Source organism: Pinus tabuliformis, chromosome 1_2 (genome assembly GCF_031772625.1).
Source record: "Pinus tabuliformis cultivar Carrire ecotype Pingquan chromosome 1_2, CPIR1, whole genome shotgun sequence".
NCBI classification, from domain to species: Eukaryota; Viridiplantae; Streptophyta; class Pinopsida; order Pinales; family Pinaceae; genus Pinus; species Pinus tabuliformis.
In genome coordinates, this window is record NC_142298.1 from 237,836,309 (window position 1) to 237,856,362 (window position 20,054).

Sequence of the window (20,054 nt, forward strand, 5' to 3'; positions counted from 1 at the left end):
CGGTGGTTGGGGGTGAGATTCTCATTTTGTTTTATATGTGGACAACTTGTTTTTAATAAGTTCACTAGGGCTCAGAGAGGAGTGCAAGAGGGACCTTGTAGCAAAGTGCAAGATGAAGGATTTGGTGCTTGTGAACTAATTTCTAGGAATGGAGGTGTGGCAAACAGACAGGGAGATTTTCCATGGGCAAGGGAAATACTGCATCGAGATTCTGAGGAGGTTTTGGATGGAGGATTGCAGATCCATGTCTACACCCATGATCACGAATTGGAGGAAGGTAGACGCATCCAGAGAGAAGGATGTGGAACCTGTTACCCATCACTAGTGGGTGACACCATAGGAGATTTTTTTCCTAGATTTAACTTCAGCCGGCAGCCAATAGCCCCTTGCAGCCACCAACTAGCTCAATGTGCCACCATTCTCCGCCACCTGAGCAACCATTATGTGTCTTTGCCCATCTGTTATGATCGTATATTTGAAGGTAGACCTTCCAACCTCGAAGGTATGGCTTTTCATTACGTAACTAGATATTTTTGTTTGCTTGTCATGGACACTTTCGACTTGGATTACTAGGGGGATTTGGCGAAAAGAATGGGCTTGGTTTGTACTCTTGTTCCTTTGTCCCAATTTGATGGTTAATCTTGTATCCTAGTCTCATGGGATCTCCTTTATTGGCTACTAGCTTTAGGAGTGACACTACATGGGAAACCCTGATTTTGGTTGTGTAGTCTCGCTTCCCGACACCATATACATCACTCCCCTCCACTCATTATAGCCCCTTGTCACGCTTTTCCCATCCGGGTCCACATTTGTCCACAAGGAGTTTGCTCCCCCCTCCCCTTGTCCACACTTTGGGTTGAACCTAGAATGATGCACCGAAGGTTGATGCAGCTAAAAATAAATTTAAAATCTTAGTTTGGTCACTTACAATAGTAAATGTACCACGAAATGCAAAAGATGGCCTGAAAATAAAAATTTAGCGTGTGGGCAAAAGCCAAACATGATATACCCTTTTCATTATGGCCACCATCGTGGTTCCTTAGGCCCCTATATTGCCCCTTGCATCATTAAGGAACCCATGATTGTCCCAACCCCTGGTGGGCGATGAACAACCCAACCTTAAGGGGGTATTCACTATTTTATTATACGCATCATGCTCTCATTCCCTGGAGACCCGAGCAATAAAAAGAAAGAAAAGTCAATAAAAGGCAAAAGGCATATGAAGAAGGGTGGAAAAATAAAGGTCGGGGTGACTCATGTACCACGATTGCTCCCTCCTACATTTACACACCGATGCGTGGGCTTCCCTCATTATAGTTATCCTTGTACCATGGCATGTGGCTTGGAGCCTTCCCCGTTCCCCATTTTGTTCGACCATCATTTCACATGACACCTGCCATTTGACAGACATACCATGGACATGCCATGCCCTTAGAGGTTGAAACCACCTGATAGGGTCCTTTATTAACCTCTCTTCTTGAGCAATGGAACACCTATGCCTTCTAAAGCCCATTTGGAAGGGCATGCCACTGTGAAGTGTCCACTTGGGCCCCTGATTTGCAAGTTTATTTACTCAATTGCACTAATGGATTGTTGTACTGGAAGGTGAGGAAACACATTGGATCTTATACAAGATTGCATGTGGGTCTTCATCTTGGGCTTCTCCCCCTATACGAGATCCAAACCCTCTAGAGGGTCATGATGGCACTTGTAGGGTTTGTAGGGTGAGCGTTGAGAGCCATGGGCCTCCTCCACAACAGAGCATTTATTGCCATGCCATAGACTTCTTCAACACCATTTATTTCTTGTTCATGCCCCAGTCATACAGAGATGACGATGCACTTGGACTATGTTGCCTTGTCGGCCACATACTTGCACTATACACTTGGTAGTTGATCCAGAGCCCAGACCAGGTTTTGTCTCACAAGGGGAGACATGGGAGGACGGGTATCATCATTCTAGCCCTTATTAATGAAGTATTGACTTGTTTGATCCAATTGGAGACCCATGAGACCATTCACTGTGCCCCAAAGCCATTTGGGAGCACCCCAGATGTTTTGCTTAGAAACCAAGGAGCCACCCCCTTGGTCATCATTGTGAGAGCCCTCCTCTTCATCCTGGCACATAGAGTACTTATCTAGGCCTTCTAACGACCCTTTTGCACCATTATTCTATTATTTCGACCTCGTTAGGAAGGCTTGTTGAGTACTTTTGAGCTATTTGGTGGGCTTGTCACCAAATAGATTGTTATTTTGCACATTAAAGTTGTTTTTAGGGGCTTATTAGGCTAATTAGATTAAATTGAATCCCTTAAGGCTCATATAAATAGAAGATGAGCCTCATTTGTAACTCATCACCATTTGGATTGGGATTTCTCTTGTAAAAAGAATTCGGACCTACAATTGCTTGACGACACTGGAAGTTGTTGATGCATTTTGATGTTTAGATTTTCGCTATTCTTGTCTTGGAGCTTCTAATTGCAAACATGATGGATAGATATATTTGCTTTCTCTTGTAAGTGCTAGTTTGATGTTATTTCTTTACTTTGTACATGATTAATGTATGAAATGTCTTGTCACAATCTTAATGTACCCTAATTGAAATGTGAATTCATGAAAACACTAGGATTTTGAAGTATTGCATGCATTACATGTTAAGATAAGGTGAATGAATGTTCCTAGAGGCTTCTGTTGTCTCGCAAACCTTGAAACTCCATCATCTCTTGCTAAGACGATGTATAAATTCCTTTAATGATGGGTAGTTGTTGCATTAGGGTTAGCGAAAAGTTGTACAGGTTTCCTGGATAGAGTGAAGTTATTTTATCAAAGACAATCTTGACTCCATTTCTCCCAATTGTCAAGGCACTGGGTCCTAATCCTAGTTGATCATGCCTAAACCTATTCTTCTCACCTTTTTCGTTTTCTGCCCTAACCCTAGAAGGTCTCCTAGGGCCTAGTGTGAAATGCATTAGGGTGGTCTTCTTAAAGAGCGAGTTGGCATACTACTGCGTTGGGGTTTCCTCTAGGTCTCCTCAAAATTTGAAGCAAATCCCGTGGCTAGATTTGGAGAAACCTCGAGCCCTAGCTCCAACATCAATTCTTCTCCTAGGCTTCTTTGGTTAGTGACTTTCCATAGGTCAATCACTCTTGAAAACTCGTTGGAAGTTGATCATTCTTTGACCTATCTTATCCTTGCTTGACCTAGGTACCTTATTCCTCTTTGTATTTTACAAACCCTAGGCCTTGCTTGAATCCCCTAGGTCTCTCTTGTGGTCCCAAATCTTTGTATGATCACTATCTCACAAAACCCTAAGAGAGGTCCTTTTATACCCTTAGGAAGCTTTGATCTAGGTATATCCCTTGCATTGAATATCCCTTCCTCCTAGGTCTAGGCCTCCTCATAAGCCTTTCTTGGAGAGCCTTTATCTTGCTTTTGAAGCAACCAAGCCATTATCTGAGCCTCTCCTTTGAATGGGCTTTGGAAATCACACCATACCTAGGTATTGATCCCACTATTCTAGGTGATTTCCTTCATACTAAGACTCCTCCCATCGGTGAATGTTTGTAAAGAGCAAGGGACACTGACTGAGGTGACAGTGGGTCTTTGTCCTATCGTTGTCATTTGGTCTAGTAGTTGTCCCTGAGGTACCCCTCCTAGGACCCCTGATAAATTGTGTGACAACAGACCCCACCTTGTACAGGGAGTTGATTTTCTCTCTCGTGTATTTGGTCAACGTCAAGCCAGATATATCCTTTACAGTAAACTCCCTCAATCAATTCATGGTTGAGCCGAAAAGAGTGCATTGGACAGCGGCAAAGCATGCGTTGTGATATTTGCATGGTAGAATCGAGTATGGGATCAGATATGTTTGAGGTGATGGACTAGTGAGCTATACTGATGCAAAATAGGCAAGAAGTACAGTGGACAGGAAAAGCACTTCAAGGTGTTGCTTTAGCATGGGATCAAGAGTCGCCTCTTGGTGTAGTAGGAAGCAGAAGTTTGTGGCACAGAGTTCTACAAATGCAGAATACATAGCAGCTAGCATGGCGACATGTGAGGCCATATGGCTTCAAAAACTACTAGTAGCCTTGTTTGGTCAAAGGGTTGAGACGACAGTGATACACTATGATAATCAAAGTTGCATCATATTATCTGAGAATCTGATGTTTCACGACAAGTCTAAGCATATAGATATCACACATCACTTCATCAAGGATTGAATACAACGCAGGGTTATTCAACTACAATATATACCTACAGATCAGCAGGTAGCAGAGATTCTGACGAAGGCATTGGGGAAGGCAAGATTCATCTTCTTCAAAGATAAGTTGGATGTTATGCAGAACACCTTCTGCGCTAAGAGGGAGTGTTAATTTGTTTAGCTCGGACCGGTGTTCTAATCTCAAGTGGTATCTATGAGACTAAAGAACACAAATGGATTAATTATCTCCAATACCCATAAAACGTTTCTAAGAAAAGTTGTCTTAATTAGATTTAATTAGCCAATTTAATTATTTTCCTATGTCTAACTTAGGAAAAGTGGTTAATTAATCAATATTAATTGAGACAAATCGATTTCTCTCTAGTGACTTCTAGAAAAGTAACTTTTAGAAACAAGATGATCTTAGCCATCGATTGAAGCTAGATCGTGGTCGTTGATTGCTCAATGGGAGATTATAAGAGGAGATCAATGGGCCTTTAAAGATCATTCGAATAAACAGAATTGCAGTGATAGCATGGAGGACACCAATAGTGGGCTTTCAGTTGGAGAAATCGAGAAGCGAAATTCCAGAGAAATTCTAGATAGAGATTCCAATTTTCCAAGAGAAGGATGGAGGCTGAATTATTTTGCAAGAGGGGGGCCAATTTTGCCAATGCAAATTGCCAATTTATCCAGTGCGAGTTGTCGGAGGCTCGATTTTATTGCCAGTAGACAAATCGATTTCTTGGAGGCAATGCGAGTGGGTTTCTGGAGTTGTTGGAGGCATAGAAATTCGCTCAAGTAATTTTCCAGAGGCAATGCGAGCTTCAGGAAGAGAAAGTGTGCATTTCTAGTAGCCAATGCAAGTTACATAGAGAGGGTTGAGTTGGTTTGCAAAAGAGAATCATGGATTTTCTAGTTCAGTTTTGCTAGTAGAAGTGAAGAAAAAATATTGTCGAAGCTTTCCCTATGTCAAGCAATTGATGTAATTCTTAATTTGCTAAATAATAATAAAACCCTTATATGCGGAACTGGTTTTCCCCACACTAGGGTTTTTCCAAGGACAATTTTCCTAAAAATATCGGTGTCTATTATTTTGTGTATGTGATATTTTCTCAATTCCTGTGATTTAATTTTGGTGAATTTGCAGTGGTGTTTTATTCAATATTTTCCATAAATAATTTGCCGGAGACAAATAATCTTTTAAAGATAGGTGAATAATAACCAGTGACTGCAACAGTATTAAAAAATTCACAGGTGTGTGTGTGAGAGAGAACCTAAGAAGCAAGTGAAAGTGTATGTGTATGTATAATATTGATTAATTTTCATGAAAATTGTATGCTTGGCTGAGATTGAGACCAACACTATAAATTTGACAAGAAGGGGTCTTTGAACCCAGTTGTGAAGTTGAAGCCCATTGACACCCATAAATGTAAAATTTTATAGAATTTCTGAAGTTCATGGAAAGACCAATTGAGCCAGTTTTATGAAGAAAACCCTTTCTCTATGTTTTGGCATTTTAATTGTTGTGTGTTTGACTTGTTCCACCTTAGAATTGTTGTCTCTGATGGTCTAAGAGAATGTTGAGCTCATGGTTGTGTTGATGGGAAATGAAATCTCCAAGAGATTGAGGTCTCTACTACGTTAATGTATAAATAAACTTTTTCTATATCTTAAATAATTTAGATATAAATTTATTTATTAAAAAAAAAGTTATAGGCTAGTGGTTATCGAAGAGTGATTGCCAACCAATACCCATGATTCAAAATTCCATTGTCATTTTCAATTTTGTTAAATATAATATGGTCTGATAACAAAGAAATTGCCTTTGGAAACTCAAGCCTCACATGGAAACCCTTGCAAGGAGATCAAAGAAAGTAGATTTATTGTAGGAGATAAAAGACTTGAAAGGAAATCATCACAATGGATCTATCCAATCAGCATGCCACACCATAGGTACAAAATAGAAGATCCCCACACCATTTGTAGATGTTTTGTAGGCAATCTATTAGATACCTAAACCTCATGATTATGGTATTTGGTAAAAAATTATGTAAATAATTGAGTTAGGAGAAATATGAAGAGGTAGGTGAATAGGAAGAGCCATTGGACCTTGGAAGATGAAACCAAAGATCACTTAAATAATTTACACATTCATAAAATGTATCTATCTGTGGATTTATTCCTAAACCTAACAGTGGTATCAGAGCTAGTTAATTCTAGCTCCATGATTCTCCCTCTCACATGACGAACCCTTCCTACTCCTCTCATAGATCCTATCCATTGTGTAACCGACATTACTCTGCCATTTTGTACATTTCTTCTCCATCAATCTATCATATCTAAGATTTGTTACTTCTCCTATTGCAAGCAGAGCTATTGGTATCTCTTTGTTAATTCTCTCGTGCAACATCTCACACCTAGGGTTTTCTAACCTAGGATCTATCCACGATTGCATAGACATTGTGATCATCTTGCTCTTCTTCCTCCTAGTCGGCCATATTTTATTTTGGGATTCACCTCATATTGGTAGCCGAAATTGAGGTCGAAATTGCACAACTCAAGGTTGATAACAAAGTTTTCGTCATGTAATTCAATGTGTAGGCTCCCGTATTTGTGGGGTAATATTCCCCTAAGGAAACCAAATTGCTCCAAAATTGTGTAGGCCACGAGCTTGCATTCAAATTCAACTTCCTAGGTATCCCATTCCTCCCCAACATGCTCATCTCATGGTTTTCCAGCCTAGGTTGGAGATGAACATTGTCATGTGAGTCATTTTCACACTCGAACATTCTAAACTATCATTTTGTTTTTATGGTCGCTTTTTAATTTGCTTTCATTTTCTATGATTGTAATGGGATGCCACTATTTTCTTCGTATTACTCAAAGGCTAACTATAGTGATCCTTACATATGATCTCCATGTTTCTCATGGAATACCAATCACTTGTTAAAGCACATGCTAGTTTGAATGAGTTGGGTTAGGTTTGTTAGTTTTTCTTAGGGCTATATTGTTCTTTGCTTTAGATAATTGCATTTCTTCATTTACATATTAAATTCACCCCATGGCATCATAACATTATTCAATTTTACCACATTATTCAGCACCATAAGCAATTATATAGAAAGAAGAATATCATCATCAATGAAGCGAAACATAAAGGAACAATAGAAGAAAAGCATTCACGCATAGAGACACCAAGATTGGTTGGAGACCAGGGAAAAACCCACTACAAGGAAAACACCTTCAAATTCTTTTTCATATTAGATTGTCATTGTTTGATTCAGCAAAAGGGAGTACAATGATCCATATCTTCAACCATAATCCTATCCATCAAAATCAACTAAATGTAATGTCCCCAATTAAATTAATTTTGCTAAAATGAATTTCTATTTTTGCAATTGGGTGTTGGGAAATATTTTGGCATGTAAACTTAGGAAAAGTGGGTGGAGGGAGTCCCCACTTAATTTTTGGAGAGATGGAGGCCACCAACATTAGAGAAAATGAAAGATTAAATTGGTAGTGGGATGTGGGGGCCACCCAAAAAGGGGAATTCAAACCCCTTAGGAAAATCGAATTGCTAAGGGAAGGAGGTCAAAATATTGGATGGAGGGACCCACATGAGGAGGCAAGAAGAAATTATAAATAGAAGGAGCATAGAACTTATTGGGGTCTTTTGTTCACTCATCTATTTTCTTATTGCCCAAGCTGTTTAGTTGGGTCACTAGTGTTGCTTAGCACAAAGTTCTCCAAGGGGAGAATTCACACTTATTTCAGTGGACTTCGAGTGCCACCCTAGGAAGACAAGCTATTGCTATTTTGGTGAGAGGGTTGTAGAGTATTGCACCATATTTTAGCAAATTCCTTCAGCCAATTCGTACTCCAGGGAGGATGCAGTAGAGAAAATCAGTGGAGTTGCTTGAGGGAGAGCTCAGCCTTTGTGGAAAGTTTTGGAGTTGGAGGTCACTGTTATTGAGGGGAACGAATTTATATTCCTAGGGCCTGCGCAGGGGGTCACTGGACAACGTGTTTGTGGAGCTAGGTTTAGCTATCTTGTGTCGGGATTTGATGTAAAACCTCTGCCCTACATCTAGGAAAATTTCCTATACCATTCCTATTGCATATTGAGTAGAAATAAGGAGAGTTTGCAGCGAATAGAGCCATTGGGGATGCAGTCTCTACTGAGGAGGGCGTAGTACTAATTTTGGGTAATTCCGGGAGGTCGAAATCAACCCAAAACATTTATGGGTTTTGGAGGTCAGTGGTCAAGGAGTTGGCTCCTAATTTTGTAGAATTTTTGGGGAAGTTTTGGTGCTCCAAACAACAGAATGATTTGGCAGTCAGAGGGGAGGAGAGAACTAAAATTTTGGATCCCGGATGGTCGGTAGAATTTGCCAAAACCCTTTCTGGGTTTTTGAAAAGGATCTCAAAAATAATTTGGCAGAATTTTCTGGACAGATTTGAGGGGTCAAACAAGGGTCCCAACTCAACCAGCAATGTACTTCTTCAAGGGCCAACACAGTGATTTGTTGGGGAGCTTCTTGCATTGTTTGGGCAATTGATATTCATCCACCTGGGGTTTGTAGCTTGCTCTAAGCAAGCCCAGGTGCACTCACTCCAATCTATTTTGTACTCCTTCAACTATATAATAAAATTGGCCCATTTTGGCGTGTTTCTGGCTATTTTCTGGTTCTCTTATCTGTGTACATTTTTATTGTATTGAATTTGTTGCATTTGCTTGATTATCATTGTTAATTTTCCATTAGGGACATTACACTAAACAACATCAATGGAATGAACCCAACAATGTTAATAATCAAAACCCTGATTTAGAAGCCTACGATCAACTGTCATCGTCTGCAGTCAATAGTCGAACTCTACGGTCAACTGTAAAATTCAAACCTTAGGTTTCAACCGCCCAGAGAGAGTGTCGTGTGTGCGGATGAAACCCTTCAACTGCACGCATAGGCCCGAGAGCATGCGGTTACAACCGAAATTTCCCTATAGCATGCCTGCGATTGGGAACCAAAAACCCTATATCACACATGCGAGCTTCGGACCCTACAATTTCCGACTTATGCGAGCTAATCTCTGCGAACTACCTCAAATTTGTGCGAGCCAAAACCAAAGAAGGGAATAGAATAATGCTCCATAATGATATCCAAATGAGGTTGAGGTCACTTGTATTTATAGGCTTCCAAGGGTGTCTAATTTGCTTTAGGGTCGACCTGATCAAATGTGCACATGTGGGCTTTAATTCAAAAATACACTTTCCCTTGTCCAAATTGAGTGTTTCAATAGTCAAAATTGGTCCTCTCAAAAAGAGGAATCTCGTCCCATGGTTGAAATTTGTCACTGAGCTGCAAAATTAACAAGGCTTAAGTGGATGGTCCATTGCTTCTTGTGAACTTCTCTTCAGAGACTAGATTCTACAGCCCACAGTCAATTAGGCCATTTGAAAGATAAATTATTTACGTTTTATTTCAATACTAGGTCTAACCCATCTCTTTTGGCTTGGAGCTACAAGTTGTTTCTCATTCAGGTCATTAAATTTAGTAATCTTTCTTCATGTGACACTTCACTCCCTATTCCTGAGTTTATCCAAACCTTTTATCCCCTTGAGATACAAGCAAAGACAAGGTTTAGAGCTTTGCTTTAAAATGCATCATCTCATCGCCATTGTTGACGCAGTGCTAACTAACAAACAAAATGATCGAAAATGATTTGGGAAGGTCAAACACACTGATTTTTAATGATCTATGGGATGGCACCTATGAAGGAGAGGATGACAGTGGACCTACCAAATCTACAGTAGGTAAGGAAGTTGCCATATGGAAAAACAACGACAAGAAAGCATCTTCCTTGATTGTTATGATAGTAAGTGAAGAAATGAGCCACCATATTGTTTTTATTAAAGATTATTATGGTGTTTTAAAGGAATTGAATTATTTGTATGACTCACACTCAAAATTGGAACTCATACTATTGTCAGTGAAGCTCTTCAACCTAGAGTTGAAGGATGATGATCCCATGGCTTTAACTTTTGAGATCAAAGCCATCATGCATGACATCACTGGCGTGAAGATAGACACTCCTCTCCTAGCCTTCACCAAGGCCCTCTACCCTACATATTCTTACCACCTTGAATCCCTATAAGCTAGTGGTCAAACGAAGTCCATCACATTTGACTCTTTAGTGGAGAAAGTTGTTGAACGTGAGAAGGATTTTGCAAAGAAAAAGAGAGCTCAACCCACTAAAGGGACCATGTGCCTTGCTAAGAAAGGGAAGAATCAATCACATGATTCTTCTAGAAGAGAAGGCAGTAAAAGAGGACATGGAAGAAAGAATTTCAGAGGTAGGGGTAGGCGCAATCAAGGTAAGAGATTTGATATTTGCTATGTCCATCGCAGCAAATATGGACATGAGGCAAAGACAAGCAAAATCCCATGGGAGAAGAGTAAAGACAAGTAGAATTATAAATAATACAAAGGTAAAGCATCGGACCTAGCAAAAGGTAAAGAACCTGAATATGCTCATTGCAATATTGGAGTAAATGACGACTTATTTAAAATTTCATTTGCTTTTTAGAGAGATGCAAGGCTACTTAACATAAGTGCAACATCCCACATAACCTTTTGGAGAGACTTCTTTAAAGATCTCAACAAAAATATAGATGGTGTAGTCTATTTTGCAAATCAATGAAGTCTCAAACCTTCGAGAATTGGCGCCATCAAACTTAAATTGCCTAGATTCCCATATTTTCTTCTACATGATATGCTCTATCTTCCTAAGATGCAAAGGAACTCACTACTCTAGTCCACATCCAACAACAAGGTCACTTTGTTCATATCTTCAATGTCAAAGTTGCAATAAGGAAGGCTTCCAACAACATGGTCGTTATGATAGGGAAGGAGGAAGATCACAGAATTCTGCATACCTCTCTCACCACAATGAAGTAACATTACCATCTAGTCTTTTAAGGCATGCTAGATTTGGACATGTTAATTATGATAGCCTTGGTTAGCTTAAAAAGGATAATGTTTCCCATTTGCCTACTCTTCCTAGGAAATTGAAGCAATATGATGCTCATATCCTTGGAAAACATAGCAAACAACCTTTCCATGATTCCACTTCCATAGCATGTCCAAAATTTGGATTGATACATTCTAAGTTGTGTGGCCCCATGCATGTTCCATCTACTAATGTCAATAAATATATCATGCTTTTTTACTAATGATTACACCAGGATGTGTTGGGTGTACTTGTTGAAAGATAAATCATAGGATTTTGAAACTATTAAAAAATTTCATGTATGGATATAAAATGAAGCACAATCACATATCGGTACACTTCGTACTAATAATGGAAGATAATATACATCTAATGCATTTGAAAACTATCTTTGCCAACATGAGATTCAACACCAAACCACAATTCCATACAATCCTCAACATAGTGGGGTGCTTGAAAGAATGAACGAGACCCTCTGAAGTATGGTTTGTTCCAGCATGTTTTTCAAAAATGTGAAATTGATGTTTTCGGTCGATGCAATTCTATTTCTAGTATATGTGGAAAATAGGAGTCCATCTCATGCTCTTAGAAACAAGACTCCTTATGAAATATGTATGGCTACATTCCTTCAATGAAGCATCCCCGAGCCTTTGGTTCCACCTGCTATGCTTTAATTCCTAAGGAACAAAGAAACAAGCTTGATGTTGGAAGTGCATCCTCTTCGGGTACTCAAATACTACCAAGGCACATCGTCTTTACGATGAGGTGAACAAGAAGTTCATTCTTTCTAGAGATGTAATTTTTCTTGAATCCTCCAAAAATGACAACATTGTTGAGCAACAATTTGATCATCTGGACATATTCACCTATGTAAAGACATATCACAAGTTTGATAATGACATCTTGAAGGGGGAATCCCTATCTTGGATCAATCTACGAAATCTTTTGAATCAAATCCTTATATGGCGTGAAACAAGCACCGTGGGCTTGGTATGTAAAGCTAATTGAGCATCTTCTGAAGTTGGATTTCAAACATTTTAATCTTGATGATGCAACTCTATTTGTCAAGAAAGTTGGCAAAATTGTTGTATATCTTGTAGTGTATGTAGATGATCTATCAATTACAGGGAACAATGCATCCATAAAGAAAGAATTAAAGAAAGGCTTTGAGATGACAAAGTTGGGACATCTTTTACTATTACTTGGACATTTAAGTGATTCAAAATCCAAAGTACATATTCATCTCCCAAAACAAATAAATTAGAGAATTGTTGAACAAGTTTGGCATGGCTAAGTGTAACACTTTCTTTACTCTAATCGAAAAGAATTTGAAGCTCACACCAAAAGAACGGAATGAGTTTGAGGATGCAACCAAGTACAAACAACTCATGGGAACTCTTATCTACCATACCACCTGTTGCTTTTTGATAGTATCGGATGTGCTCTAGTCATGAAATTTGGTGGAGAGGCTAAGGCACAGATCTCCAAGACCCAGAAATCATTTGAAGAAATTCCACCCAGATGAAGAGATATTAAAATAATTAATATTTTTAATGGGTCCCTAAGTCTAAACTTAGGAAATAAAAATATTAATGTGTATTAATATAAAATGGGTGAGAAAGTTCTAAGTGACAAGAATCAAGCTAGTTCTAATCTTAGTCGTTGATTAGGGACTTAATCTCAGAGGTTGAATCATCAACAGGAAAAGTATAAGACGAGGCTTGAGGGTCAGTTGGAGACACACCAAGAGAGATCAGTCAATTTGATTTTCTGGGGCGAGGTTTGCTGAGGAAATCGAGCAAGTGATCAGTTGCAGTGAGAGGCAGTTTGGTAGGAGGCCGAAGAATACATAGCAGAGAGACAGCGCAGTGCCAAAGAGACAACGCAGGCCCTAGAAGGGTTGACGCAGAGGACACAAAAGGTCGTAGAGGCTGACGCAGGCAGTGCAAAGGGTCGTAGAGGCTGACGCTTGGCTTCAGAGGCAGCACTAGGGAGATTCTATGGGGCAGACTGAGAGCAGATCAGCCAGGAGAGGGTGATGCAGTTCCAGAGCAGTGCTTGGAGCAGCTTTCACTGTCCAACACAAGGAACAGTCAGAGTCATTGTGGGGTTGATCATCCGATTGTTGATTTGTCAGAATATCTGTCTCCGAATAGAGGTACTACTACCGAGAATATTCTCTGTTGGGTGAGCCATTTCTGGCACCCTAGTTGTATTCACGAAATATGCTTAGTAATAAAACCCTCATATATGCTGCACCGGTTTTCCCGAATTGGGTTTTTTCGGGGACAATTGTCCAAAAATAACGGTGTCCCTTGTGTTATTGTTTATGTTTACTTCAGTGCATGATTTGTGTATCTGTGAAGGTTGCATTTGTGTTTACTTCGATATTTATGCAATTAAATAACTTGTTAATGTAAAGAACAAGTAGGAGATAGTAAACCAAAAATTGCAGTAGGGGTTTCTAATGTGTTAGATTCAGGAATTTTCACATGGTATCAGAGTGATTGCAAATCAGAGGCGACTGAAGACACCAGCCGAGAAAATCTGAGAATTTGCAGTAGAGAAGCAGCTGTCCCGAGAGACAGCATTGTTCCAGAGCTGAAGAGGCAGAGGAGGAGTGACGCAGTGCAGAGAGTGTGACGCAGAGGCTCACGCAGTGCCTGCGTCAGCATTCTAAGCCGGGAGAGGAAGATGCAATAGCTGGGAGGAGCCCATGCAGTAGCTGCGTCAACTGTCCAGGCCAGCGCAGAGGCAGAGGGAGGCAGATCAGGCTTATGCAGTGCCAAGTCATCTTTCTGAGCCAGGAAGGATTGACGCAGTGGCCAGGAGGAGTTGATCCAACTCTCACTGTGATTGCGCAGAGCCAGAAGGGCTCAGATTCTTCAATTGTCGGGGCTAAGGGAGCTGTGCAGATTTTGATTTGTGGAGCTGGTGGGATGTTGTTTCTGTGAGTGCAGAACAGTGTCTAAGGAGACTGAACCAAGGTAGAGGGAAGCACTACCTCAACAGATTTCTAGCCAAGAAATCTAGATCCAGGTTGCAGCGGCAAAGGAGGATTGGAGAGGAGTGATTCAACAGTTGGCCGGAGGATTTCCGAGAGGGAAATCAGGACTCAGAGGGAGTCTAGAGAAGAGGAGCAGAGATGGCAGTGAACGGATTGAGGGATTAGGACAGATTGGACGGGGCTTCCAATTTTGTCATTTAGAAGGCCAGGACCTTGGCAATCCTTAATAAACATCGCATCAAGGACTATGCCTTGAAAACAGCTTTTGTCCCAGATGACCCTAATGCGAATGAGAAGTATGAGGAGGCTGAGGCAAAGGCAAAATGCATGATCCTAGACAGGGTCAAGGATCATGTCATACCACATATTGCTGAGAAGAACACTGCAAGAGAGATGTGGCAGACGCTGACCACCTTATACCAGGGATCCTCCGTGCAACCGAAGATGTTATTAGAGAATTAGTTGCGGTCATATCAGATGCAGAAAGGAGAGGAGATAGATCCATTCCTTCTCAGGTTGCAAGGAATTCGCGACCAGCTTACTTCCGTGGGGTCTACACCGGATCCAGAGTTCATGGTCAGGAGTGCCCTAAATGCAGTCTCCAAAGAGTGGGAGACATTTGTCCAAAGCATTTTGGGCAAAGCGACTCTCCCCAGTTGAGAGGAGATGTGGGCAGCTCTTTGACAGGAAGAGCTCAGGAGATTGACCAAGATGGGGAGTAGCGGTAAGGGAGTTCGAATCAAGAAGGAGGAGGAGGATGCAGCTCTCACGTCTGCAGGACAATGGGGGGTTCAGAAGAGGAAGAAGAAAGACATCTCCAAGGTCAAGTGCTTCAACTGTGGGGAGCTGGGACATTATGCATCTCAGTGCCCCAGGAAGAAAGGCAAGGGAGAAGCTTCTAACTCAAAGGCTCCTCCAGCAAAGGCGGAGAAGGACGTCCAAACTGATGACGATTGTGCCATGAGTGCTCATGCGCCTCTAGAGAAGAGGTGGGGAAACATAGAGCTGTAGTCGAGAGGACTACAGAAGCAGGGGCAGGATCCTTGAGGTGCCCAAACTCTTGGATCACATACGGCTACAGGAGCCCTTAACGACAGTAGCATGATGACAGGTGTCGGGTGGAGCAAGGTGTTATGGAGCGGCAAGGCAGTGCTAGAGTGCAGAACTCTGTAGAAGTGCAGTGGACGTTGCAGTAGTGCAAGAGGCACAGAAGAGGTTGCAGCAGTGCAGTGACAGCAGAGGGAGCACAGGATAGCAGTCGAGGTAGCTTCAGCATCACGAGGCTTCCAGACTAACCAGGATGTTAGTGCTTGGGTGAAGTCAGTTACTTACTTCTCGGTCACTGAGTTGTAGTGCAGCAGTTAGCCGTGGCAGTGCTATGGGCAGCATGATGCAGCATGTTGAAAGGGAGTTGTAGTACAGATGTAGCAGTGGCAGTGGCAGTGTCATGCGCAGCAGTACAGGAAGCAGCATTGCAATGGATGTGGGGCAGCAGGCCGAGCATCAGCATAGAGAACCGATGCGAAGGATCAGTGTGATGCTTCTCTGGTGAGGCATTACTAGAGCACATTCCTCGCTAAGAGGGAGTGTTGATTTTTGGTAGCATCGGATGTGCTCTAGCCATGAAATTTTGTGGAGAGGCTAAGGCACATGAAATCTCCAAGACCCAGAAATCGTTTGGAGAAATTCCACCCGGATGAAGAGATATTAAAATAATTAATATTTTTAATGGGTCCCTAAGTCTAAACTTAGGAAAATAAAAATATTAATGTGTATTAATATAAAATGGGTGAGAAAGTTCTAAGTGACGAGGATCAAGCCAGTTCTAATCTTAGCTGTTGATTAGGGACTTAATCTTGGTCGTTGAATCGTCAACAGAAAAAGTATAAGAGGAGGCTTGAGGGTCAGTTGGAGACACGCCAAGAGAGATCAGTCCGTGCAATTTTCTGGGGCGAGGTTTGCTGAGGAAATCGAGCAAGTGATCAGTTGCAGTGAGGGGCAGTTCGGCAGGAGGCTGAAGAATACATAATAGAGAGGCAGCGCAGTGTTGGAGAGACAGTGCAGGCCCTAGAAGGGCTGGAGCAGAGGCAGCAGGAGCTAACGTAGAGGACGCAGAAGGTCGTAGAGGCTGACGCAGAAGTCGTAAAGGCTGACGCAGGCAGTGCAGAAGGCCATAGAGGCTGACGCTGAGCTTCAGAGGCAGCACTGGGGAGATTCTGTGGGGCAGACTGAGAGCAGATAAGCGGGGAGACAGTGACGCAGTTCCTGAAGGGTGACACAGTTCTAGAGCAGTGCTTGGAGTAGCTTTCGTTGTCCAGCACAAGCAACACTCAGAGTCATTGTGGGGTTGATCATCCTGTTGTTGGTTTGTCAGAATATCTGTCTCCGAATAGAGGTACTACTGCCGAGGATATTCTCTGTTGGGTGAGCCATTTCTGGCACCCTAGTTGTATTCACGAAATCTGCTTAATAATAAAACCCTCATATATGTTGCACCGGTTTTCCCGAATTGGGTTTTTCCGGGGACAATTGTCCAAAAATAACGGTGTCCCTTGTGTTATCGTTTCTGTTTACTTCAGTGCATGATCAGTGTATCTGTGAAGGTTGCATTTGTGTTTACTTCGATACTTATGCAATTAAATAACTTGTTAATGCAAAGAACAAGTAGGAGATAGTAAACCAGAAATTGCAGTAGGAGTTTCTGATGTGTTAGATTCAGGAATTTTCACAGACCAAATATTCAATTCACTATTGGGATTCTTTCATGTAAAAACCTTGTGGACTACCTTGCCACCACCAAACCAAATATTTCATTCGTTGTTGGGATTTTTACATGCTTTGCTCTAAAATACTTGAAGGGAACTCAAGACTTTGGACTGAAGCATTCTAAGGTGGATGACTCTAATCTAATTGGATATTCTTATTCAAATATTGATGGAAATAAACAAAATGGAGCGTCAACTTTAGGCTATCTCATGAATCTTGGATCAGCATCTAACTCTTGGATATCATGCAAATAATTAGTTCCAAAAACAATTAGTTCCAACAAATTCCACAACAAAGGGAGAATATGTGGTAGTTGTAAAAGCAACAAAGGAGATTGTGTGGCTCAAGAAAATATTTGAAGATTTGCAGGAGAAACAAATGAATTCTACTCCTCTTCTGGTTAACAATACTTCGGCAATCAAGTTGGCCAAGAATCCTATATTCCATGATCGAACCAAGCACATCAACATTGTTCCACAAGTTAGCAAATTGCTTGGAAGAGAAATGTTTGAAAAGTTCAAAAAGATGCTTGGACTTACAAACACCCCTTTGGCTTGGGAAGGGGCGGTGGAATGTTAGATACCTAATCTTCAAAATTATGGATTTTGTAAATATTTATGTAAATAATTAATTTTGGAGAAATATGAAGAGGTATGTGAATATGAAGAGTTATACCTTGGAAGATGAAACTAAAGGTCATTTAAAAATTGTTATTATGCATAGCTCACATTAATGAAACTTATCCATCAATGGAGTTATTCCTTAGCCTGACACAATCTTGGTCCCTATCACCTTCAGCAGCCACGTTTGAATGTGCTCCCTTCAATAATGCCACATTTCAAGTGGTTTTGAAAAATAAGAGCTACAATGTGAAGATCATTTTTTTCTAAATTTCAGCTTTGCTTCTTGAGATTAATTTTCATGTCCGTTCTGATAAAATACACTTTATCAGCATTTATAATACAAAATCAATCTCTAGGATCTTTCGAATTCGTGAATGATAACGGTGAACTTAAACAGTTTCAAAAGACACATTTCCATAAATATGCATGCAACTTCCTATTAAGGATAGAGACACCAAGTATAATTGCCTGGGTGCCGGAGGTGGTATCAATGGCATTCTGTTTTCTTGGTGTGTAAATAAGGGCTTACATTTCTAAAATTTAGGCTACATCTAGCAAACAAAAACTGATACGCAATCTTACAATTTGAAACTTGATTGTCTTCCCGTCAAGCTCCACTGTTTTAATTTTCTGTCAAAAATGTGTAAAGATAAAGCATCAGCTTCGAACCAAGAGAAAGTTTCTGAATAGAAGAAAACAACTATCACAATGTGATGGAGCTTGCCCGTAAGCCTAAAACGCGTGGTAAGAAGCAGAACTTAATCAAAACAAACATTTTGATCAACAAAAAATTTAGACCAAGATAGAAGAATCACTTACAAAATCGACACCGATGGTGCTGATATAACTCTCCATATACGAATCCTCCTGCAAGTGAAATGTATATCAATGAAAACTTGTTCAAGAACTAGACAACTCAATACACGAGGAGCATACTCGACGATAGTTGGTCAAGCGGCATATATATGTTTGTTTTTGTATAGAAAGTATACTTGTATCCTTCAATGTATGCATGTGGTCATCAATTTTGAGAAGAAAATTTAGATTTTTAGAATAGAAAAACATATGATTGTAGAGTGTTAAGTGACTGTCATTTCAACAGAGTTGTGCAGTGATGAGAAAACATTATTCAAGGTCTATTGGACTATACCGGAACTATAGGCCTTGAGATCTTAGAGATGGACTATACGCTTTTTAGTGTGTAACATTCAAGGGCATGTGGTTTCAGTGTACTGGGGTATGATCCAGGTGAAGACCCGTTTGGCTTTGTGCAGAAATATTTTAGAGGATTACAACGCCTAGGCTGAATTATAGCTTCCAAGTAAATTCCAGAAGATAATGTGGCCAAACCATATTAACTACAATGCCAGGAGCCCAGTAATAAGCAATGCTGATGGCAGTGACCATACTTAATTCATTATCCATGTGCTGCAGTACATAGAATAGGCCCCCATGCCACATGGTTTGGCGGTGATCTCCAATTTAGGGCCCAACGCTAACTACCCACTTTACCCTCCTACAGATCACTATTGTTAGATCCCCATGTAACCTCGCTAACCAATAAATACATTTTTCTCATAGCAACTAAACTTAAAATCCATCATGATTTTCCACAGCTCTTCTTTATGTAGTGAAAAACAGAATGGTATCACACTCCAACTTACCGTGAATCTGAGAAGAAGGCATGACTTCCCCACAGAAGAATCTCCTACAAGCAACACCTTGAACAAGTAATCGCTGCAGCATCACATAATCAATCCAATCCAATCCATCACAATTGATTATAGCTACAGGATCAGGAGGCCATTACTAGAAACGTATAAATGGAATCGAAATTGCTTAATAAAACAACAAAGCCTTACTATTCAGCAGCACTCATATTGAAGTGGGTAGAGTAAATGCCCAGGCCAGTCGAAGAATCTGACCTCTTTCCCACCTAAATCTCAGAGAGAGATGCAAAGGTTAACGCAAACAAAATGGGAATGTGACACTTCGTATTAACTAAATCATTATATACACTGTTTACTACAGTGCAGTACAGTGGGTACCCGAGATGAGCATATCTACGGACAACTTTATTTTTAAAAACCGAAGACGACGACACGACTTTGGTAGTCGCATTAAGTGCCTCGTAAGGCATGATTGCCGCATTAAGTGCTTCACAAGACATGACTGCTGATATCCTTTTCATGTGGAATCTATCATCAAAACTTCGAAATCGCTTGCGAAAATATAAGTTTCATCTGGAGTCAATCCTTTCCTTGCCATCGACATTCACATACTTTTTCATAATTCTGGTCATAATGCATTTCTTCTAACAGTTATGTGATGAAATTTTTATTTAATTTATATAAGCGAAAAAAAACAATTATATATCTATTGAGATTTATATGGTTTAGGTAACGATTTAAAAGATATTAATCAGATTTTTTAATGATTTATTTAG

The 20,054-nt window shown here is 40.5% G+C and overlaps 1 protein-coding gene across 1 annotated transcript in view; it reads right to left on the minus strand.

Annotated features, from left to right (window-relative positions):
• Positions 1–19,670, minus strand: part of LOC149205259 (ras-related protein RIC1-like) — a 183,073-nt gene extending 163,403 nt beyond the window's left edge. The window contains exons 1-4 of the mRNA XM_089394967.1: positions 19,471–19,670; positions 19,273–19,345; positions 18,428–18,475; positions 18,191–18,238 (exon numbers count right to left, since the gene is read on the minus strand). Of these exons, the coding sequence (XP_089251093.1) occupies positions 18,191–18,238; positions 18,428–18,475; positions 19,273–19,345; positions 19,471–19,487 (186 nt within the window). The 5' untranslated portion in view covers positions 19,488–19,670. The remainder of the gene's footprint in view (positions 1–18,190; positions 18,239–18,427; positions 18,476–19,272; positions 19,346–19,470) is intronic.
• Between the last annotated feature and the right edge of the window lie 384 nt (positions 19,671–20,054).